The 23417-nt window shown below is 36.5% G+C and overlaps 5 protein-coding genes and 1 non-coding gene across 8 annotated transcripts; 3 read left to right on the forward strand and 3 right to left on the reverse strand.

The window, feature by feature from the left end:
* Positions 1–4202: 4202 nt before the first annotated feature.
* On the forward strand, positions 4203–5452 carry LOC117619522 (ABSCISIC ACID-INSENSITIVE 5-like protein 2). Its single transcript, XM_034349504.1, has 3 exons — positions 4203–5003; positions 5106–5177; positions 5372–5452. Exons 1-3 carry the CDS (start codon positions 4203–4205, stop codon positions 5450–5452), a joined length of 954 nt encoding a protein of 317 aa, XP_034205395.1.
* A 191-nt stretch (positions 5453–5643) lies between these two features.
* TRNAL-CAA lies at positions 5644–5727 on the reverse strand. Its single transcript has one exon. It is a non-coding gene; the product is annotated as a tRNA-Leu (tRNA).
* Positions 5728–7257: 1530 nt separating this feature from the next.
* On the forward strand, positions 7258–9746 carry LOC117626961 (prostatic spermine-binding protein-like). 2 transcript variants are annotated; one of them, XM_034358804.1, is made up of 3 exons: positions 7258–7557; positions 7842–7994; positions 9110–9746. In XM_034358804.1, exons 2-3 carry the CDS (start codon positions 7872–7874, stop codon positions 9578–9580), a joined length of 594 nt encoding a protein of 197 aa, XP_034214695.1. In that variant the 5' UTR covers positions 7258–7557; positions 7842–7871; the 3' UTR covers positions 9581–9746. The 2 variants fall into 2 exon arrangements, with proteins under 2 accessions (XP_034214695.1, XP_034214694.1); XM_034358803.1 differs by having other exon boundaries at positions 7271–7557; positions 7775–7994.
* A 167-nt stretch (positions 9747–9913) lies between these two features.
* LOC117626945 lies at positions 9914–16016 on the reverse strand. 2 transcript variants are annotated; one of them, XM_034358792.1, is made up of 14 exons: positions 15824–16016; positions 15399–15485; positions 15161–15248; positions 14669–14768; positions 14515–14588; positions 14357–14428; positions 14074–14151; positions 13433–13557; positions 13139–13211; positions 12598–12659; positions 12138–12518; positions 10905–11007; positions 10355–10586; positions 9914–10169 (listed from the first exon to the last, which is right to left on the reverse strand). In XM_034358792.1, the coding sequence occupies exons 2-13, from the start codon at positions 15479–15481 to the stop codon at positions 10386–10388; spliced, it is 1440 nt and encodes a 479-aa protein (XP_034214683.1). In that variant the 5' UTR covers positions 15482–15485; positions 15824–16016; the 3' UTR covers positions 9914–10169; positions 10355–10385. The 2 variants fall into 2 exon arrangements, with proteins under 2 accessions (XP_034214683.1, XP_034214675.1); XM_034358784.1 differs by having other exon boundaries at positions 15399–15481; positions 15824–15995.
* A 554-nt stretch (positions 16017–16570) lies between these two features.
* On the reverse strand, positions 16571–20538 carry LOC117625778 (uncharacterized protein At4g37920). The gene is made up of 6 exons (XM_034357375.1): positions 20235–20538; positions 19231–19640; positions 18596–18764; positions 17702–17946; positions 17223–17410; positions 16571–17078 (listed from the first exon to the last, which is right to left on the reverse strand). Exons 1-6 carry the CDS (start codon positions 20377–20379, stop codon positions 16919–16921), a joined length of 1317 nt encoding a protein of 438 aa, XP_034213266.1. The 5' UTR covers positions 20380–20538; the 3' UTR covers positions 16571–16918.
* A 447-nt stretch (positions 20539–20985) lies between these two features.
* On the forward strand, positions 20986–23403 carry LOC117614319 (pentatricopeptide repeat-containing protein At4g18520, chloroplastic). Its single transcript, XM_034343087.1, has one exon. The coding sequence runs from the start codon at positions 21072–21074 to the stop codon at positions 22914–22916; it is 1845 nt and encodes a 614-aa protein (XP_034198978.1). The 5' UTR covers positions 20986–21071; the 3' UTR covers positions 22917–23403.
* Positions 23404–23417: the final 14 nt, after the last annotated feature.

Below are 23417 nucleotides of genomic sequence, written 5' to 3' on the forward strand. Positions count from 1 at the left end.
ATTTAATAACATCATGTGACCACGTGATTATCATACTTAAAAATTACTCTAAATTCACGGTGAAAAGATAAATCGTACCAGATAGCATTACTAATGTGTTGCAATATTGGCTGTCATATTCTATTTTCTTTCGGTTCTGGTAGAGCATAATGGTGCACTGCCACTGTGGATACCATGTAAGACAAAGAAATGCTGCGTCAACCAAGCACACACACAGTGCAAGAAAAAGCAAGAAAAAAAACAAACAAATCCTAGAAAAAACGACAAAAATATAAAACATATGGCCAAGTGGCCTTCTAAATTACATATAATAGATTATGCTTCATGTTTGGCCATGATCGCCACCAGGGTGATCACCAATTATTGAGGTATGATATTTACTTACCACAACTAATCAAGTAATTAACATTGAAAAAAGTAATCAATTAATTAGGTTGCTTTACACCAAATAGAAATTTATTATTATTTATACTACTTTAAGGTTTAAGGTTCGTAAAGTTGTTAGGTTTTAAATTCGAGACTTTGTTTAATATTAGAAAGAGAAATACCGTTAGATTAAGGGTCATATAACAACATGGATACTTTAAACAAAATAATATAAATAACTTATAAGAAATTGTAATTCAGTGATTAAGAATATTTATCTATGCAATGTAGATTCTATATTTGATTTCGTTTTCCTCTAATATTGTTTATATTAAAAAATTAAAAAATTAAAAAATTAATATATATATATATATCATGTATTTGATTACATAAAGAGATTTTTTCTCTTTTCTAATCTAATCAGAATCTAATATCTACTAAAACGATATCAGCTGTTGCCATCACATATTATAAACAAATGAATTAAGTAACTAAAGAAATAAAACAAATTGGTCAGTTTTGTGCTAGCACGCATGTGCTTTGGGGTATATAAATTCATTTCAAAAACGAAAGACAGCCATGCATCATCCATAAGGGTCAGATTAATCTGAATAAAATTAGGGCTCCCTCACTTTTGCTTTATTTATAATGCTTAGGGATGATGGGACCTTGATTTCTTTTCAAGCTTTTTTTTATCTTTTCTTTCTATTTATAAATAATTTGTTTTCATGAGCTAATGGCATCTGCTTCCCAACTCCCATCACTAATGAAAATCTAAAGTGATTTTTCTAGTGCTTATACCGAACCCATCTCCAGCGTGAGATAACTTTAAGAAAAATCATTTACTAAAAGGCATTTTTTTTGGGACTTTGGTCTCTCCCCCCGCCCACGCCTTCCCTCTCTTTTTTCCCCCTTTATACTTTATGTTTTCTTCTCTTCCTTACAACTCTTCTTCTCAAATTCGAATCACTAAATGATATGATGTGGTATGTGACTTGTCAATATCTTACTTGCTAAGACTAAATAAAATTTAAAGTGAACTTAAATATAAACAAATTTCAAATGCGTGAGTTACGTTGGTTGGCCAGAATAGTGTGCATGTCTTCCTTTCACTTGATTTCGAATTCCCGTTTCTATAAATTAAAGTATAAAGTTTTGAAATAAATCGTAATACATGTAATTGTATAGGATGATTAGACTCAAGATCTTATATGGTGCAATACTATACATTCAACAAATCACTCCAAATAGGGGAAGAGAATCGTGTAATTGATGGTGCTTAAGCAATGTAACCTATGCAATTCATTACGCATTTGTTGAGGTCAAAGCAATATGAATTTGAAGCTTCCATAAAAAGAAACAAGTTTCTTTGTTCACATTCCTTTTTATAATAATGTATGTATTTGCAAAAGATGGCACAAAAGTACACGCCAAGTGCAGCCGAATATGGCCTAACTATCAAAGTGGGTTAGTCCTCAGATGAGATTCTAGTGACCAAGCTAGTCCCATGTTATGTGAACTGATCCTCCACACGAAGGGATCATTGAAAAATAGTCAAAAAAGAAAAGCATTTCGAAAACACCAACCATTTATCTTACCACCATTATACGGCTTCAAATATTCTCCATTAGCATGGTGATTGTCAAATACTCAAATTCTATTCGTATATGGGAAATCATAGGAAATAATTGATGTATGTGATTGCAACTTTCCCACTTTAAAAAAAAAAGCTTCTTTTTTGCTGTCACGAACTTACGCTTATACCAAACAGGTCGATATTTTCTCAAAACTTAACTATCCGGATTATTAAACGGATATAAAATTTTATCATACGACATCAACGTTAGTGTGTATGATGTAATTCTTTATATACCAATTGATGACTCCTTATAAAATTGACACGAGATCCCAGTGTTGCTTTAAACCAAGCCGCCTTTTTTATCAACATTTCTTTCTCTTTTTCTTGTCATGGCATACTTGAACACGCGGACGTCATTCACTTAATCAATAAGTAGGGTTCCCAATGCCGCAATAATTTTAGCACTTGCCATTTTGATCCCCTCCCACTCATTCATTCATTCATTTTTTTTTTGGTCTGCTTTTTCTGCAGAGATCTTTGTTATATTCAAACCCCAAAAATGATTCACACCAAAGGTTTTTTTTTTTTTTTGGGTTCAAGTAATATGCGTGATCTTAATACTTGGTGCAACTATTTAAGAATATAGAAGGCATATGGGTAAACAAAGAAGGTGTTCCAACAACAACCACCATACATGTTTGTTCTTCTGTCCAATATTATGCTTGTTTTGGTGGTGCAAGAGGAAGTCCTTTTTGAGCCGAGCATGAGAAAGTAGATTCTGTTTTTCTTTTTTCTTGTTTGGGTTGAATGTATAAGCTTTCATGGGTTTGAGGATAATCTCTTTTTTTCTTTCTTGGAGCAATCCTGGGCTCAAAAGGACAAGCCAAGGTAAAAACAAATCAAGTAAAGTGTTCTCTTATAAAGTTATGGACAACCACCACTCATGGAAAATTATCACACTCAGAATACTATTGTATTTATTTAATTTATTTCCCATAGCTGAGGAGGACCCTTTCTTTATATCCCTTGTTGGTTTTAGCTTTTATTGTGATTTTGTATTTTTATGTCCTTAAAAAAGCTTTTAGTAAGATAAAAAGAAAAAGAAGAAAAGAAAATTTTGAGTGGTGAAATTGTCAATACCATGTTGGCAAAAGGAAAAGACATACATTCTTGACTGATGGGATAACTTGATTTACTTTTCCATTTTTTTTTTTTTTTTTGTTTTTGTTTTTTTTGTTTCTTGTTTTTGTTTTGTGGGTATAAAATAAATGCACGTAATGTAACTTTAGTCATTGTCTCTTGCTTTTCAATTTTTAACGGTTATCAACTTATCAAATATCGCTAAAGGAGTCTAATGTGGTGGAAAATGGCGTTAAGTGGTAGACTTGGTTTAAATTCTCATAGCACCTTAATAATGTGTGATAAACATCCCTCCTTCTTTTATAGTTTAGACTATCGACTGTACTAACAAAAATTAATAACAACATGAATGAACTACTTTGGGCTAAACCAATTGACATAAATCTGAAAACCCAATTCATTGGTGGTGGATTTAAAAATCTCAACAAGAAACTCAAAGAAAGCCCATCTTTTCACCTTGGGGCCTTGTATATGGTGTGGCTGAGTCCAATAACTGTCAAGGTCTTCTAGAAGAACTAACTGTCATAACGGTCATGTACCAACTGGCCGCACTAAAATTCTCACTCAACAAAGAGAAAATCCAGTAGAAATCAAGAGAGAGAGAGAGAGAGAGAGAGAGAGAGAGAGAAGAGTGGAATGGTTGGGTGTCTCTATCCCAAAAATGTAGCATGAAAATCTGGTTTGGCTGTTGAGATGAGCAACTCTGTTACAATCTCTTCTCACTGAAAATAGGATCCTCTACAACAAATCAGCTTCAGCCAGATCATTTCTGGCGGCTCACATTTCGCTCCTCAAAATCTTGTTTATGGACTCTCTCACTACTTCCTCACTCTCCAGTCTTCACCAACCTTTCCATTCTCCACATTGCACAACGTGATGATGGCTTTTCTTCTTTATAAAATTTTACTGTCCTTTTCAAAATTTTGATTTACATAAGTTTTTATATAATTTTCTCTACTGGGTTTAGTGAGTGACAATCTATTGACTTAAAATCTGATCATGCTGCTTCTTGGTTTTGCTTGCACTTCTGATAGCTTTCTTCATTGTGAACAAATTGTTGGGAACTTTTCTTTTTAGAAGCTTTCCGATAATTTCGATAAATTTAGTGTAAGGGGTTATGGAGGACAGGACTTTGGAGTCTGGAAATGGAGGTGAGAGGCCACAGTTTCCTCCTTTGGCTAGGCAGGAGTCTTACAATCTCTCTAATTTGGATGAGGCCCAGAGCCACCTGGGAAATATTAACAGCAAGCCTTTGAATGGCATGCATTTTGATGCGTTGCTTAAAAATGTGATATCAGTTGAAGAGGGCCAGCAGCTACAAAACCCTTCCTCCTCCTCATTGCCGGCTTCATTTTTTCTTGGGAATTTCAACTTGAATGGAGCATTGAGTAGGAAGACTGCGGATGAGGTGTGGAAGGAAATAGCTCATCATGAACATGTCAACACCGTGGTGGCCAACGAATCGTTGCAGCAACGGTTGAGTACTATCGGGGAGACTCCAGCTACTCCCGAACATTTTTTAGTTCGTGCCGGTGTCATTAACATAGGGAACCAACCTAGTCTCATGAATGCTGCTCAGCCAATCATGGGAATTGATCCAACAGTTGTATCACAGCAGACAGATTGGCTTCAATTTCAAATGGCTGCTGTTCAGCAGCAGATGACAATGCTGGATTCAAATTTGAAGGTTCGTGAGTCAGTATATGAGAACTCAGCTGTGAATTTTGATTACTCAGAGAACCAAGTTGGCATGTCAATGCCAATGCCAGCAATTTCAGCTTCCTCTTGCGAGTCTCGGGCAACCGCTGTGAGGAAGCGCCATTTTTCGGATGAAATGAAGGAGAGAACTATAGAGAGGAGACAGAAGAGGATGATCAAGAACCGTGAATCAGCTGCCAGGTCAAGGGCAAGGAAGCAGGTCATAAAAAATTGAAGTTCAAATACAATTCTTGGATCTTAAGCAAGATTTCTGTTTAATATAAACTTGCAACTTATGAGACTTCTTTGTTTCGTGTTTTAGGCTTATACCAATGAGTTGGAGCATGAAGTATTCCAGTTGGGAAAAGTGAATAGCTGGCTCAAAAAGCAAAAGGTACCAAATTCTTCTCAGCATTCATTTGAATCATGCATTTAGAATTATCAGAGCCACCAGCTAGCTATTTACTTGCAATGTGACATATTAAGAGAACTATTGTAAGTTTGGTCATTATCTTCATGTGAAGAATGCAAGAAAGATTGGATGGAAAATGATTGTTTCTTGGTGTTTTTTCTTTTTTGTTGTTGCAGGAGGTGGAGATGATCTTAGCTTCAAACCCTACTTCCATGCCTAAATACCAACTCCGGCGCACAAGTTCAGCTCCCTACTAGCATGCATCTGTTTGTTTATACATGTTCTTCTTCCTCCATTATGATTGAGCTTCATCTGGTCTGCTGTTTATGATTCAGAAATTTTTTTGGTTTTGCATTTTTGAGAAATTGGTATTTTCCATAAGAAGGAACTTTCTTTTCTTTTCTTTCTGTCAAAAGTACAAGAAATAAAAAAAATAGAATACATGAATTGTCAGAAGTGGGATTTGAACCCACGCCCTCGTTAGAGGACCAGAACTTGAGTCTGGCGCCTTAGACCACTCGGCCATCCTGACCATGCTGTGCTTGTGATTCCTTTCTGATTTTTAATCTTAAAACTAAATGTAGATTACATAATCTTGTTTAGCCAACCATGAAAAAAAGCTGGGCAGCAACAATATTGTTAATAATTATACTGCAAAGTACATAAACAAAAGATAATTAATTAATTAATTCAGCATTCAAGCTTTGACATATAATTTTCTAGTATGGTCTTTGGTTCCCACCTGGGCTTTGCTTAGCCCAATTACTTATTCGGGCTTGTACTAAGAATGTCCATCTGCATAATTCTAGGTAAATCCCTCTTTATTTTTCCCCCATATATATATATATTCATAAAATATCTAAATTAAAGATAATTTATCTTGTTTCAAATGATCATTTGTTCTAGTACAAGCCGTCTCCATTTCTATTTATTTAGAAAGTCACCGATTCAAATTTCATGAACGAAAATTGTTGAATAATTAAAAAAAAGTATTTATTTTGTTAAATTTTAGGTGCCATTCTCACATTTCCCTCTTTGCAATGTTATGTGAGAGGAAAGCACAAAACCTAGTCATGGGATATAATGCAATATAACTCGTAACATACACTTCTTTTTAATCAACGAAGATGGAGAATTCGAACTTCTGAGGAATTTTGTTGGTAGAATTGGGGCAACTGAAGTGATACAAATCAAACCCAAGCTGGAGGGTTGATTGGTTCATATATTATTATGTACTTTGAGTTTTTATTTTTTATTTTTTGGGTTGGGTAAATTGCAGGAGGAAGGGACATATGCCTTAAGGTGGTGGGAAGATTGAAGATAGAATGAATAAAAGGGTCAAAGTCTTTGGGAAAAAATATCAATGGAATTTGATCACTTTTCAAGTGCCTGTTCACATAAAGATAAAGCATTGCTGTCTCTAAAACTGTAAAAAAATTAGTGCGGACAAATGCTGAGATTATGATATTCTCTCTTTCATTGATATGCCGAGATTATGATATTCTTCTTTTCTGCTTTTTCTGGTGCTCCAACAAAGTTGTTTGAGATTTGAGATTTGAGATTTGAGTGTAGAAGAAGCCAGCAATTCTTAAGCGGAAAAATAAAAAACAAATTAAAATGACAATAATAAATAAAGTTGTGAACAAAATCACAGGTATTATGCTGCAGCATCACTTAAAGTGAAATGAGCTGATTGGGCCCTCCAACTAATTAAGATCATGACAGGCATGTCATATATTAGGTCTCGTAAATATTTGTCACCATTATTTTGGTATGGACGGGACCACTGTGAAAAATAACTACGAGAAATGTTAATTCGTACTCTTAAATTGTTGTTATGCACTCCGTAAAATAATATTAAAATAATAAATATTAATTTAGAATAGAAATTGTAAAAAATGACTATTTCACATCATCATACCGACGTATTACTCATAAGAAGTAATTTGTATATATTGTATAACAAAAGATATATTACGTGTCTATCTCTTTCGTTCGTCACGTGTAATAAGAAAAGAAAGAGTTATTTTCTTCCCACAGGACTGGTTGGTAATTTAGTTTTGAATCACTGCCCATGCTTCCCTATTGGCCCTACTACATTGATTTCCAACTTTACGGCCAGTCTCTCTCTCTCTCCTCTCTCTCTCTCTCTCTCACGCACACAGACACAGAAGGAAAGGTTCTTTCTGTGCAGGATCACAATCCAACGGCTGAAAACGAAAGTCATTCCAACGCAAAGCTCACTGACGCTTTAGAGCACAAACACAGAAACACACTCTCACCACACTAAACCACCAGACGAAGAAGCTTCACAAATTCTCAGATCTCTCTCTCTGCTTTGTTTCAAGCTCATCTCTTTCAGGTCCTCGCTCTCTTCCTCTTACCTAATTTTCTTCTTCCTTCACTTAGCCCATTTTCTCACACTGCTTCGTTTCAACGGTTTTCAATTTTCTCTTCGACGTCGTCGTTTTCGCTCTCCTTCATAGTTTTCTCGGAAAAAAAACTCCGACGACCGGTTTTAGTTACATTTTATTTTATTTAAAATGTTTTGTCTAGTGCTTAATTAATTTAGTTGCCAGATCTAACGGTGGGGCCAAGTAGGGGAACAGATCTGACGGTCCATCTGAATTGTTGTCGACTTGACAGGGCTTTGCGCACGTCGTCGAGTCCGTACAAATGGAGACGAAAAGGAGTGGTGGTGGTGGCGAGGTTACGGTTGGCCAGGTCTCGTTGCTATCGTGCGCCTGGGAGGCTCTTGCTACTCTGCTAACGTCAGCCTTGCTTTCTTTGGCCGCTCAAGTGAGTTCATTTTCTTTCTTTTTTTCTTTAATTTTTTACGAATAATTTAATTATTAATGTTCTTAAAATATCTTCTTGTTTTTTTCTGTGCTCAGCTGATCCTTGAAAATATCTATTTACATGCTTTTTGGTTTTTCTTGGAGAATATTTTTAATCGGTTCCGGGGATTTTTATTTATTGTTTATTATATGCGAGGAAGGCATATGATGAAAGGATATTCTGTGTCGTTTTTGTTTGTTATGGAAGTCAACGGTCTTCGTACAAATAAAACTAAAATAAAGAAAAATCTAATTTCTTGTAAATAATTAAGATATTTTCTTAGTACCCTGTCATGTCAGTTTTGGTTTAGAATTTTATGAAAATCTTGTCACACATCATTCATGGTTTCTGGATATATTTTTGGACTTACATTATGGTCCAATTTATAAGCTACACCCCCATGGTAGCCTGGTGGTGGTGTGTACCTACGCACCCTGTGACAGATGATGGCATTTGACATTCTAGTATTAAAGGCTCTTCCAAAAAGTGGAGACGATAATTTACTTCCCCATTTGGGATGAGTTTTCCCCAAAAAGGGAAAAAAAAAAAAAAACAAGTAGGAAAGACTTGGAGATTCACCTTCAGATTTATGGAAACCTTTTTTGGTTTTACTTCTTTTAAAATTTACATGCAGTAAGGTGTATGTTTCATGTGTTTGTCTCTCTTTATTATAGACCTACAAAATTTACCTGTGACAGTTTATACCCCCATATGTCTGTCTCTTTTCTCACTTGATGACTCGTGAGCGAGACACGTACGTAGGAATGTAAACCCCGTTACATGTTTGGGTGAGCTCCGATTCGGTCTGGTTCACACCTCAAACCGAAACAAAAAATTACACACCGTTTGAGCTACTCAGCAGTCAACATCCATTGCATTCAAGGTCATACATTTTTAAATGTTGTCATTTCTGTTACAAATTGATTAGACTTGGTGAATTTTAATCACATTAATTTAAGAATTCCTTTGGTCCGTTCATTATTGGATGTCTAACCTTAAACCTTCTTGTTTTGCATATTTCTTTGTTAAATTTATTTGACTTCCACTTTTGAGTTGCGTTTATCCCGTGGTTTCAGGATCCTTTTGCGCCCTGTACAGCTTGTGGACCAAAAAGTGAAGGAGACAATGAGAGTGAACATTCCAACTACAAAGCAGTGGATGCTGACGAAGATGGAGATGAAGAGAAGAATAACGATGGTGGATTAGGAGAGACCGAAGAGGAGCTATCGTCTGATGACGGGGGAGGCAGTGGGAACAATCCTAATGGCAAAAGCAACAACTCCAAAGCCGAGTCTGGAGGAGATGCCACTGGAGTAGGCGAAGATGGTGAAGAGGAAGAAGAAGAAGATGGCAACAACCGTGACGACGACGACGACGGCGATGATGATGGAGATCAAGACAATGAAGATGATGAGGACGAGGAGGAGAATGATGATGATGAAGGTGAGGACAAGGAGGAGGAAGCAATTGTGGAAGAGGATGAACCAGAGGATGAAGAAGAGGATGAGGAAGAGGCCCTTCAGCCCCCAAAGAAGAGGAAAAAGTGAAAGAAGCTGCTTCGCGTCGTGCCAACCATGAAAAGTGCTGTTTAACTTCGTACTCTCTTTATAGGAGGAAGTTTCTGTGCCAGAACTGTTTAGGCTAATTTTCTTGTATTTCGTACACATTTTATGGTCCAATAATATTTAGAAAAGACAAAAATATAACCCCACACTCTCATCATATCTCATACTAATGCAGTTTTTTGAGAAAAAAAAAAAAGAAAAGGAAAAAAACATTTATTTTTGAAGATCATTCTCTGATGTGTAATTTCATAGCCGTAAACGAACCCTAAACGATACCCTATATTATACATTCCCTAATCCAATGGACTGCAAAGCTGGCAATTGAAGTGTCTTGATTAAATTCAAGGATCTAGCATAACGAATCTTACGGTTAAAGGTAACTAGAGTTAAAATTATAACAGAAAAATCCCTCAGTTCTATTTTATTTACATGTATAGACAGAACCATTAGAGCATTTCTATTTACAAGCTAACAAAGTCAATTCCAAACACTTGAAGAATATGTTACAGAGCCCTCCATGGTCAATGCGGTCTTACGTTTTGTTTGAACTTTCGTGTCTACTTTGACTTACCTGTCCAGCAAAAAACGGAGAAAACAGAAAAAGTTCAAGAAAGCTCTAGTTGGTAGCCACAAGAGCAAACAAAAGGTGCAAGAATACTCAAAAAGGTATCTATAACGATGATAGACAAATTACAGAGACTATTCAGAGTTGCAAGCTTGAATTGTGAAGAGAAAACTATTCAAATGGTGACTTACAAATAAGCAGAAAGACAGTTGTAGCGCCAAATCATTTTCTTTTAGCATCGATGAACATGGCTCGAGTCCAATGCTCAATATCCTCAGATTGTGATGGTGGAGGAGGAAAAGTTGGATGTTCTACAAGATCCCATCCTTCTACAAGGGATTCATTCTTCCCAGAATCAGACAACTCAGTGGAACAAAGAGAGCTGGTGGCATAAGTAGGTAGGTTATATTCATACAAATTTTTCTGCAAGGCAAAAGAAAACGTATGACAATTAAGTAAAGTCTTCATGCATGCAAAGAACAGTGGCATACCAATTTAACAGTTACCGAATTATTTCTTATTCCTATGTATGTGAAAAGATGTAAACAATAATATCAACCAGCTCCTAACTCAAAAAGGCAGAAGCACACAAAACTGCGCTATGAGATAGGACCACTCCTACAAAAGCAATTATAGGCCAATGAAGGGCAAAACCAATAACATTGTTGATTGAGGCACAAAAGTAGACTAGCTAAAAACCCAAATGTCCTAACAAAACAGAATTAAAGCCCGAACATTTACCGTCATTGTCATGGCATGTGCGCTATCCAGTAGAGTGGTTGACGATATGGCAGAATTCACATTCCAAACAGATTTGTTCAATTGTTGAACTTGCTTACATGACCTGAAAGTTAAAAGGGAAATTCCAATGAATGTTTATCTACCATCCATAGCATGCCACTAAAGTAGAGTGCTTTAACAAGCAACTGAGTATTAAGAAGACCATTTCCAGTCCAGGTAAAAAGATGCAAAGATTTCAATATCTATAGTATACAGGCAAACGAGGTTATTACAGTTCAGATTTCAAGCATAAACAGCCATAAGTCCAAAAATAATTCTTGCAAAACCCAGCACACACAACTTTATATCCATTTTCTGTTCTCAACATTAAAAAAAGAGACAAATATAGAGATTAAAACAATACAATTGAGTAACCTTTGCTAGAGAAGTCTAAGAAAATACCAAACCTTATGCTACATTCACTAACCCTACATGGCATCAGCACACTGTCCCATAAGTCCATCTCAAAATTCTGCAATGATCATATTTTGTTCGTGATCCAGGCTAAAGGAATTGAACCTTCCAACTACAGAAGAAATTCCTCAAGAATGATCATGCAAATAAATGAAAGGCTTAAAAGTGTATTACCAACAAATTATAAAGGTGTGTTCTGTTTGACAAGAGAGAGCTTTGGAAATTTAGTAGATATCTTAATTTTGTACTCCCTCTAATTGTGCGAAAGTTATTAGAGAAGTTAGGATCTTTTATGACCATAGAAGGGGGCGTGAAGGTGACAGAGATTAAAAACCAATGACATAGATAATTCTTGTAATTCCATGAAATAATGCATTTTCAATTTTAAGGTTTGTAATCGCCTTCCAATTGCGATGCCAACGCCTTGGGACAGTAAAAACATCCCACGCAGCACCAGCTTCATTATCTAATTAAGGGTGTCCCATACAACCTATGCATAGCCTGTAAGTAGTTCAAGCTTTGTTACAGCAGATGAAGCACTGACCCAGTCAACAACCCAAACAAGGAGCACTTAACATTCTAATTCAGATGTTACAAAAGTCACAATGATCTACTTTGCAAGAAGATACTCTCTCAGAAGTTCAGGACTTAATGTTTGTCCAAACATTGTTAAAACCAGATAACAGTTATTATTTTATTATTTCTGTTTATGCACAATAGAACAAAAATGAAAGCACACAGAACATAATTGACAAAGAAAGGAGATGCAGGACAATGTACCTTGAACAAGCCATTTTCAAAGAGAAAACAGAATGAACTTCCTTGGACGAAGATAATGTAGCCAACAATTTTGCAAATGCTTCAAAGGTAGATGCCTCAGAAGGGACATCTAAACAAAGTGAGTTATAACAGTATGCTGTAATGCATGCCACACTTTTCTTGAGGAGTGAAATCCCTCTCTGCAAATCTTTGTGTGTTTCGACAGAGTGTTGAGAAGCAGAAGTATAATTAAAGCTACTACTTCCAGAAGAATCCAGATGGGGTTTCCTCTCGGAATCTATTGAAGCAACACCAAAATTACTTGAGCTTCTATCAGACCATGAATTTTCACCACTAGTGGAGCAATAATTTTGCCGTGGTATAAAGAGAGGATATTCATTGCTGCAATAAAATAAATTATCTCAGTCACCAGGAGGAGAAATCCTCTCCCATGTCCAAAAATTATCTCCAGCCAACGTACCTCCTAGAAGAAGGGCACGCATCCCAATAAGAATCTCTTTGCCATATCCGAGAGCAGGAACCCTGAAGTAAGGCATCCCAATTTAAGACGAAATATAGCTAAAAATAATCCAAAATACAACATCAAAAGCCTCATATGAAGCTTCAAATGTCTCTCTAGAAGAAAAGCACAACTTCAAAATAAAAATAGAATGCTTTCACAGAAAGAGGTTTCAAATGAAGGTATGCTTTTCTTCCGAACCAAATGTCTTCCCAAAATAAATAAAAATAAAAACACATGTCATAAGCTAACAATACGAGCAATTTTATTTGACAAATCAAAATAAGAATAATTTCCATTATATATATATTAAAACATTGGGAAACTTTCGGAGACCGTAAACATCTATTTTCACTAATACTTCCAGAACATTTTAATATAATCATCATTAGTACTTTCAAACCCCTAAAGAGTTCGCAAATAGTAAATCTTAATGGTGAGGAATGACCATTGTTTTCAAGGGAATCTTTAAGCCATCACATGGAGGGTGAACAGTGCTTACTGCAAAACCAGAGTTATGAAGTGCTGGAGCAGCTAAGTTCTGAACGACAAGATTCAGGAGTTGAACCATGTATCTGTTCTCCAATAATAGGGATCAGTTATCAGTGAAAGTGCAAATCACCATTGCTAACATGATTCAACTGCACCGGATTTAACTGAAAAAACATAATCTCAAGAGGAAAAAGCAATAATTCTCAGCAAGTTCATGGTGAATCAGTAAGATAACATAATTCAGTACCAAATAGCTTTCTGCTTACAAGAATATTAGTTTTTTACAACTTTGAAGAGAGATTACCCCAAAGAAGCAGCAAGCTCTTCTGATGGAACTGAGTGTGGATCCAGCCCTCTTGGCAAGCATGCATTGCAAATTTGATCATATTGACCACCAGATGCATCTTTCCTCTTTGCATCAACAGTCACCTAAAAGAAAGAATGAACATAAAAAAGCTTGGATTTAAGCTCCTCAAACCCCAATAATTATATAGAGGAATATCAAATGCTACGAATTATTAACAACCCAGAGCAAAACCACAGTGATGCTGTTTCTTTTGGAAAACAAAATAGGTAAAGCTTTCATTCTACTTATATAAGTCAGTCAATAGCTTCATGTAACATAGTCATCAAGGATTATCAATCAAATATAATCAAACCATTGAGTTCATCTATACTATTATCTAAGAGAATTCTCTTTGTCAACCAAAGGGGATAAAATATCATTTTTTCATAATTAAATTTAAAGCTAAGGGTCTTACCATAACTATCATTTATCCCACTTTTAACCCACCCAGCTTCTTCTCCCTCCTACCCTTTAACTTCCTATAACTTCTCATCACACATGCAGAGCATGTGTAGGATGTTTCTATTAATACTCAACTCAACTTATAAGCCAAATTTCATGCACATAAATCAACATACATCTACTTTTGAAGAGCTTACCCGACGTTGGGGAAACAATTTGCATATTTGTTTTATAACCACTGACTGTTTATGAAGGCGTTCAGAGGTAATTGCCATCTGCAATTCAGAGAACGAATCAAGCATCAAACCTTTTGTTCAAATAAGAAAAATGTCTAGAAGAGAAGGATAAGAAGAATGCAGGGTAAAGTAAAAACATAACTATCGTCACATCTTCTGAGACAATAAAGCTATACTAACTTCCTTTAATTAATAATGCACGAAAGAAGTATCTAAATTAAAGGAGTGTATAAATATGCCTTACATGCCCTAAGTTCTGAGTGCATATAAAGTTGGGATAGAACTTCTCCAGTTGTTCTGCACGATTTTTTTCCAACTGCAAATAGGAAAATTTAGAAGTCCATGATATCTTAAAGATTTCTATAGAATCAAATACAAAGATATTTCTAAAAATTGTCGTACCACAGCAAGGGCTGATTCAAGTACCCCAGATTTTACTTTTAGGTCATAGGACGTCTTCTCAATCTTAGCCTTGCCTGAAAACATCTCAATCAGTCTTACAGGAACAACATCAATGAATTTCAACCCAAATTCTATTTGGCAATAGGAAACCAACCTTGCACAAGCTGTTCTTTATTACAGCGGAGCTTCACCCTTAACCTCACAAGATTTTCATTTTGAAGCACTCTCCAATTTAGTTGATCATCGGCCTTACCCTGACGAATGTATAAAACATCAGTATAAATAAAGTAGCAGGATTCTTTAGAGTCCATTACCCATCTTTGCATCCTCAGTATATTTTCTTTTAAGTTATACTCCCCTTGGAACAAAATGGACACCTTAATGGAACACTTTAAATTTCAATCATGTCAATTTCCGTAGGCATTCAAAAACTTTAACCGGGTAAACAATATTTTTTAATGAGAACCAAATAAAAAATATCATCAATACAATACTTAATATGTTGTAAGAAAACATGGTTATATTCTAATTAACTTACAGGATTGTACCTGAAAACTCTATTTGTACTTGGCAGAAATAGGCCATTGGAATGCAAGGACAAGAGTATAGAAAAGGCTACCTAAGTCAATCCAAGGCAGAAACAAACCTTTGCCACAAGCGCCTCAGTCAATCTTGAATACAAGGAATCACGACGACTCTTCAGTGCCTTTAAAGAACTGTTATACTCAGTTAATCTGAAAACAAGTATACCCATATATAAGATTAAGGACATGTAAACATGCAATTATTCTGTAACAGTTAGAATAACTCATATTATCAACGATTCAAATAAGTTCATAATATCAACAATAAATTTGAAGGACTATTAAGTTCAGATGTCACACCTGTAATTGACACAGATAGCACAGACAGAAGCGAGATTTGAACTCTCACAAATAGCACAATTACTTGATTTTCTGTTCATCATCTGGCTTTTCTCAAGACAAAAAAAAAACATCTAAAAAGTCAGTGCCTACGAAATAGCAAATGCTTTGCTGAGAAAATATAACAATCCGAATTAGTTCAGTATCAATTCAATTTAATTCAGTCATATTCTGATCATCATGGACAGAACTGAGGCAGAAGTCGACGCAAACAGAACCAAAAGACAAAAAGACATAAATCAGAACCCAATTGAAATTTCCGACTCAAAATTGTTGCACAACGTAGAACTTATTTATTTATTTATAATCAATTTCAACTTTTCTCAGCAAACAAACAAACAAATCCATTAAAAATCAGAGGGAGGGAGAATAAGAAGATAATTTACCTGAGGCAGAGTCGTCGACGTGCAATCTACACAACGAGGGTTTTAAATTTGCGCGCAAAACTCTGTAATTTGAAGTGGACTCGGAATTTTTGGGATTTTTTTCATTCTCGTAATAATTTCGTTATGAGAGGGAGAGGGAGAGGGCGAGGGCGACACCTCGGCTGGGCGTTTGGCAAATGAAAAAGGAGAAAAACGAAAATAATAATATTTTCATTGGTTTATTGGGCCTGTAATGGGCCGGGTTTCTACGGTTTTGCTAAGGCCCGTATTTATACATAATAAACGAGCCCAAACCAGAATGAGCTCTAAGTACAAATCCGTACGTACGTTTGGCCAGTTGATCTACTGAACATGTTGGGAGCTGAATGAGCTATAGGGCTATGGCCACCACCAATCGTCGAACCCGTCTCAAGGCTTGGTTCGATGAAAGCTAGAACGCGAGGTATGCTGAATGAGCTATAGGGCTATGGCCACCACCAATCGTCGAACCCGTCTCAAGGCTTGGTTCGATGAAAGCTAGAACGCGAGGTATGTTATTCAGACTGTGAATATGAACCATTGATTAAGTTAATTCTTTCCGAATTAGTTCAGATTTATAGTCTTGCAACATCAGACGACAAGAGAACGCTAACATACGCTTGCGTGGGTGCATATAATCCATATTTTGTGATGTATGTCACACTCATCTAATAGCAAGATTGCGCATTCAATTATGAGAAAATATAGCTTCTTCCTGTAAACACACTGTTCACTGAAAATTGGTACAGAGGATGAGATTGATTTTATTTTCAAGCTTAGAGCCAGTAATTTTACAAAGCTGTAGTTTATAATGACAACGGGGCTCGGTGTACATCAGACTACAAAAACCCAACAAACTACAGCATTTTAACCTATAAGGCTGACAAGTCATTTTGATGTTTGAAGCTTCAAGCTTCAGAGTGCATGCCACTAGGAACTTCAGAAAATCCGGAGAGTCATGGCTAGGGTTCTCTTGTATTTCCAAAGTTTAGCTGAGATAAATAGACGGTCCTGGAGATGAATTCCAGTGATCTTTGACATGCGGACAAGTACTATTCATGATGTATGCGTTATTGGTCACAAGAATTTGTTTTCGACTAACTTCTTCAGCTCCTCCAGTTTTTGAATGATCTTTGGATTCATGAGGTCTCTTGCTTCCCTTATTAGAGTGCCTTCCTGGCTGAAATGGTAAGCATCCACAACAGCCCTTATCCAGGTGTGGAGCTTCTCTGGAGTCCTGATAAAATTAAATAAGAAAAAGGGAAGGATAGCGTACATGAGCTTTGAAAAACAGAGGATAGCCATTCAACTTCATACAGCTACCAAATGTATAAATTTCTACGAACTCATTAGAAAGAGTAATTAAGTTTTTGATGCATACGTGAATAGGTTATCTACATCTTTCCCTTCAAGTTCCTCTCCTGGGGTAAATGCATCATGTAATGCAGACAGACGCTCCTCAGGATCCTCAATTGTGAGAAGATACTTAATTATCCGAATTTCTTTTGGCATGAGCTTCTGGAGATTACCTCTTGCAGTCACATACAAATGATATAATACATCTTTCACCTACTCAAACAAAAAAAACCCATAAATTAGAAAGTATTACACCACCCAAAAAATAGAAGTTTGGCTTCCTCTTCTTTGTTTCTTTTTTTTTTCTTGGGAGGTTGGGAATCACAATCTAATCAAGCTCCTTGTGTCTGTTCATAAAATAATTCTAGGACCAGTACGTCAAAATGATACTTGTCTCTATGTTATGCATATGAACAACTTGGATTGTCATAGCCACATAATAGTGCTGCGACAGCTTAATCAAAATTGGAGAAAGACAGTATCTCTGGCAAGCTATCATCTCACCTCATCTTTTGTCATGCTCGACTCCTTGGCAGCTGACCAAGCTTTTGTAATCATCATCACCAATGTTGAGTCGAGTTGACTTTTCTCAGCCAAGTGATCTATCTTCCTACAAGCAGCATCAACAGAAGGAGAGTTGATAATATCTTGAAATTTCAACTCTGCAGCATTCAGTGCTTCAATGCTTTCAGTTGCAGAATCATATGCTTGTACAGCAGCCAAGCACGTATTTCCAATACTTGCCAAACCTATTCATATAAGAAAGAGATTGTAAATTTTTACCCACAATGTAATGGAGTAAGAAATATATAGAGATTGGCTGGATTTCAGGCCTCGTCATTTGAACTAGCTCACTTCTTGCCCCACAAGGTTAGGCCGTTTCCAATTCAATGGCCTGTTTTTCTTTCCGACTTAATTTTGGTTAAAATCCAGACCTGTTAAGGCCTTGCACGGACCCAATTGCATAATTTAATGTATATAATTTCTTTTTGGCCTCGAATGTATCTAATTTAAATTATTAAAAACTACACAAAACCTGCAGTTTACATTATTAATAGTAACGCAACAAATTACATGACATGTAAACAAGTCTTGGTTTTAGTGGCACTTTCACACAGTATTTAAGCAAGTACTCCTAATTAAATCAGCGAGATAACTGCTATATCTAGTTTGCTAACCCACAGCTGATATTAGAACATAGGTGTATCATGCTTTTAAATGAAGGCAGGCTGATTATCTTTTTACTCTTAACAATATATGATTTGGACAAAGGCAGGAAGGAATGATAGTGATTAAATGATATCATGCTTCAAGAACAAGACATACACTGTTAATTATATAATGCACATCTTTTGCAAACAAAGTGATGAGTATCTCATAAATATTACATAGTCTCACCATTTTGCTCTGTTGGATTGTCGTAATAGGATTCAGCAACAGTGTGAACATGCACAAAAAATTCTTGTGTAAAATCTTTGCGACGTCTGGAAACTATTTCACTAATTTCTGATGGAGCCCCTCTAACGACTTTAAGAAGTTCATTGTGTCTTTGCACATCTTCATCAATCTGCAAAGAAGCATCCAATACTGTTAAGTTAACAGCGCAACAAACTCAAACAAATTTAAGCATTCCTTGATGATTAAAAGAGCCACCAAATAGAAAAAAACCAATTTCCTCGTATAGTCATGGAAAGGGAAAATTTGATTTTAAATTATCCCCATCACAAGTTATCACTCCAGGAGATTGTGAACATCCTTTTAGTCTTGTACTCCCAACAAGTATTATCTTAAGAAGTAAAAGCCTGCTTTTTTCTTTAGTGAAGGGGAATTTGAACCTGATTGAGGAAGCTGTAGTTAGGATCATGGGAGAATACGCCTACAACCAGGGTTAGCTCACTCATAGACCAAAGGGTGGAAAAAAAAATCTTCTAATCAGAAGTAAAAATATAATATACCTTAATAAAAGACATTTAGGTCACCAGTACGGTAGTGTCACTTTCAGGGCTTATCATATTTTGACTTGCTAGACCTACCTCTTTCAATTTCCGCCCAAGCCGTAGTAGTTTATGCCTCATTCCAGGATCATCCTCAGCATCTGCCCGGTCCTGACAGCGCTTATAGAAATGAGGCCGGATATCATCCCATTCCTTACTGAAAGCTAATAATCTTCTCCAGTCAGTTGGAGTGGGCTTGTCAACCAAGAAAACCTCAATAAGCTTGTCACATACTTGGGTCATTTTGTGGTCATCCAAGCCCCCCGCACCACCTTTCTCTTCCCCCTTTTCACCACTTCCTCTGGATTCATCTTCAACCAATGTGGCGTTAGAAGAATCAGAAACGGACAATTCTTCTGCACTAGAACAATCATTTGGAACTGCAGTTGTATCACCAACAGTAGCAGCAGCAACAGGTCTGACTGGTTGTTTAACTGGTAAGAGACAACCTAGCAGTTCATAACAGCAATCTATTACACAGTCACTTCAAAACAGCAGTAAACATGGTTAACCTAAATACAACAAACATTCCTCCTAAAAAATCAGCAAGGTGTTTCCCAATTCCTTTGATTCTTTTTGGACACAAGTTACATAATTTTGCTTTCTTTTCAGCTTCCAAATTTGACATATGACATACACAAAGGCTTCGATGTCATAGAAAGAGGCTTCGGTGATAAACTAAAGCACAAAAAAGAAAATTACATGTAGGCTTAGTTCAAATTAACAATACCAAGTTTATGAAAAATCAAAAGGAAATTATCAAATTAAGCATGTTCTAAACCTGCCAGTTCATAACGGCTATCTGTTACACAAACACCCTCAACCCAGATACAAAAAATGCTCCTTCTAAGAAACTAACAACGTATTTCCCAATTCCATTGATTCTTTTTGGACACAAGTTCAAAATTTTTTTTTCACTTAATAATCACAAATTAACAGCAATCACTTGTATGGTGAGTGCAAATTAACAATACCCATTTCAGGAAAAATCAAACGCAAAGTTAAGTTTGTAAATTTGGAATAAATGAGCAAAGAGTACATACCATTGGTGATTTTGGAAGACAGGGAAATACTTCTAGACGAGGTTCTGACGAAAGAGAGAGAAGAAGCGCGGTCTCTGGTAGCGGTTTTAGGGGCTCTTAGTGGGAAAGAACAAGAGGGTTGGAGAGTGGCAGTAGAAACCTCCATAGAGTTTGCGCCAAAATTATTTGCTGGCCCGGAAGAGATGGAGGAAAAAGAAATGGCAACGTACTGCAACGTACTGTAAACAGACTACGAGGGTTTTTCAAGCCAAATAAAAAGAGCAGGAGGGTTTTTCAAGCCAAATAAAAAGAACAGGAGGGTTTTTCACCAAATTTCCCTTAAACTCACCCCAACTTTTAAAAATTGGTTTTTTGCCAAAAAAAAAAAGAAAAAAGATGAAGAAGAACAGATATTTAGTCATATACACGTCTACACCATTTAATTTTTATAAATAAATATAAAAAATAATTAAATTAAATTTTAATTATTAAATTACTTTGATGCCCTATTGAGTGTTTTTGATTTTTTTATAAGATTTTGGAATTTAAGAAATCAATAGCAGTTTTATAATTTAAAAGAAATTAAAAAGTATTTTTGTTATTTTGTAAATGAATTTTGAGTGTGTTTATAAACTCCATTTTATATAAATTTTTTTAAAAATAATTTGAGTTCCTATATTGGGTATAATAGAAAATCTCTCAAAACAAAAAGTATTTTTATTAAAATATTCTGAAAATTTAAGTTTTGAGAAAAATTAGGAGGATATTTAATGCCCAGCGGAGCCCAGCTTTCTCAAACTGAGATTCTGTTTGAGTTCTTCTTTGTTTCGCGGGGATTTTCAAACTGCAAAATAGGCAATGCTTTCGCCGACTCTCTTGCCACCACGTATTGGCGTCAATCTTTATCAAACACCTTCTCTGTTCTCCATTCAACCACCAATACAGAGAAAGCATTCAAATTCAAAGACCAGAAATCGTAAAACCCCCACGAATTTTCGTTGTTTTTATTGCGAAAACCCATCTTCTACTTACGACTTTGAGAATTTAAGCTCCCAAGAAAACCCAGATGCCGAATTCTCTGATACTCGGTCACTGAGCCAAAGCTCCAGACCCTATTTGCTTGCTCTTTGGCTCCGCTCATGTCGTAGTCTAAATGAAGTGAGAAGATTACATGCAGTTGTTTTGAGGTGTTTAGCGAATCCTGTTACGTATGTTTTTAATAATTTGATTTGTGCTTATTTAGTGTTTGGGAAGTTAGTCGATGCCCGCAAAGTGCTTGACAAAATGACTGTTAGGAATGTGGTTTCTTGGACCGCCATTATTAATGGCTACTTGAACTTCGGTTTGGATGATGAAGCTTTGGGTTTGTTTAGTTATGCTATTAATGATGGGGTTCAACCGAACGGTAATATGTTTGTGTGTGTCTTGAATTTGTGTAGTATGAGGGTGGATTATGAGCTTGGGAGGCAAGTCCATGGTGGTGTCTTGAAGGGTGGTTGGAGCAACTTGATTGTTGACAGCGCCGTTGTTAAATTATATGCGCAATGTGGAGAGCTGTCAAGTGCTTACCGCGCATTTGATCAGATGCCAAAGTGGGATGTAGTTTGTTGGACAACTTTGATAACTGCTTGTTCCCAACAAGGGCATGGACAGGAGGCTTTTTCACTGTTCTCGCAGATGTTAAGTGAGGGGTTTTCGCCTAATGAGTTTACAGTGTGTGGTGTTCTCAAGGCTTGTGGGGAAGAAAAGGAGTTAAGATTTGGGAGGCAATTACATGGAGCCATAGTTAAGAAGATTTACAAGAATGATGTTTTTATAGACACTTCTCTAGTTGATATGTACGCAAAATGCGGGGAGATGATAGACTCAAGAACCGTATTTGATGGAATGAGGAACCGAAATACAGTTACATGGACATCTATTATAGCAGGGTATGCTCGGAAGGGCTTCAGTGAGGAGGCTATATGCCTCTTTCAAGTAATGAAGAGGCGAAATATATTTCTCAACAACTTGACCATTGTAAGCATCCTCAGAGCATGTGGCTCAATGAGGGATTCGCTGATGGGGAGGGAAGTTCATGCACAGATAGTAAAGAACTCAACTGAAACCAATTCACACCTAGGAAGTGCTTTAGTGTGGTTCTACTGTAGGTGTGGGGAGTACTCTAATGCTACAAAGGTCCTCCAACAAATGCCTCTAAGAGATGTTGTCTCGTGGACAGCCATCATTTCTGGCTGTGCACATCTTGGGTTTGAGTCTGAAGCTCTTGAATTCTTGAATGAAATGATGGAGGATGGGGTGGAGCCCAATGCATTTACTTACTCATCCGCTTTGAAAGCATGCGCCCAGCTGGAAACCGTTCTGCACGGGAAATTGATTCACTCCTCTGCAAATAAAAGTGCTGCCATGTCTAATGTTTTTGTGGGTAGCGCTTTGATTTCTATGTATGCAAAATGTGGCTATGTAACGGAGGCATTTCAAGTTTTTGACAGCATGCCAGAACGGAATTTGGTTTCTTGGAAGGCTATGATAGTGGGTTATGCAAAGAATGGTCTCTGCCAAGAGGCTATGAAGCTCATGTATCGGATGCGAACAGAGGGTTTTGAGGTGGATGATTACATCCTTGCCACTGTTCTTACTGCATGTGGAGAACTCGGATGGGAGATGGACCCTTCATTTGAGTGTAGCTTGCAGTCCAGTTGATCCTTTTGCCTGATCAAAACTTCAGATGAAGGTGGAATTGTGTTGAAGATATCGATGGCTACCCATATGAGATATATATATATATATATCCACAATATCCAGTGTATCTATCAATTGAAAAGGGGAAAGATAAAGCTGAACTGATGGGAGGAAGCCCTTGTCAAGATTGACATACCACAACCTCTTATTCGACAACTCCTACTCTTTCATTATATAAAGGAAGAAGGGGAGGGTTCAGGTTTGTAAACTTCTTATACAAGTGATATGCCCTCGTAGCCTTTTCTTCGGATGAAAGTTACCGAGTAAGGGCCCTGGGAAATACTGAACCCTGCAAATATGAACAAATAGCATGGAGAATGCAAGCAGAAGCAGTGTTCGCTGTAGGGTAGCTATGTAAATATGAATTCAGTTTAACAAGCCATGTATGATGTATGTTGTGAAATGTAAGATGTTAGATCTTCTCAATATAGTCTGCATTTTCAGAAAATTTTCTTTGCAAGT

Source organism: Prunus dulcis, chromosome 1 (genome assembly GCF_902201215.1).
Source record: "Prunus dulcis chromosome 1, ALMONDv2, whole genome shotgun sequence".
NCBI classification, from domain to species: domain Eukaryota; kingdom Viridiplantae; phylum Streptophyta; class Magnoliopsida; order Rosales; family Rosaceae; genus Prunus; species Prunus dulcis.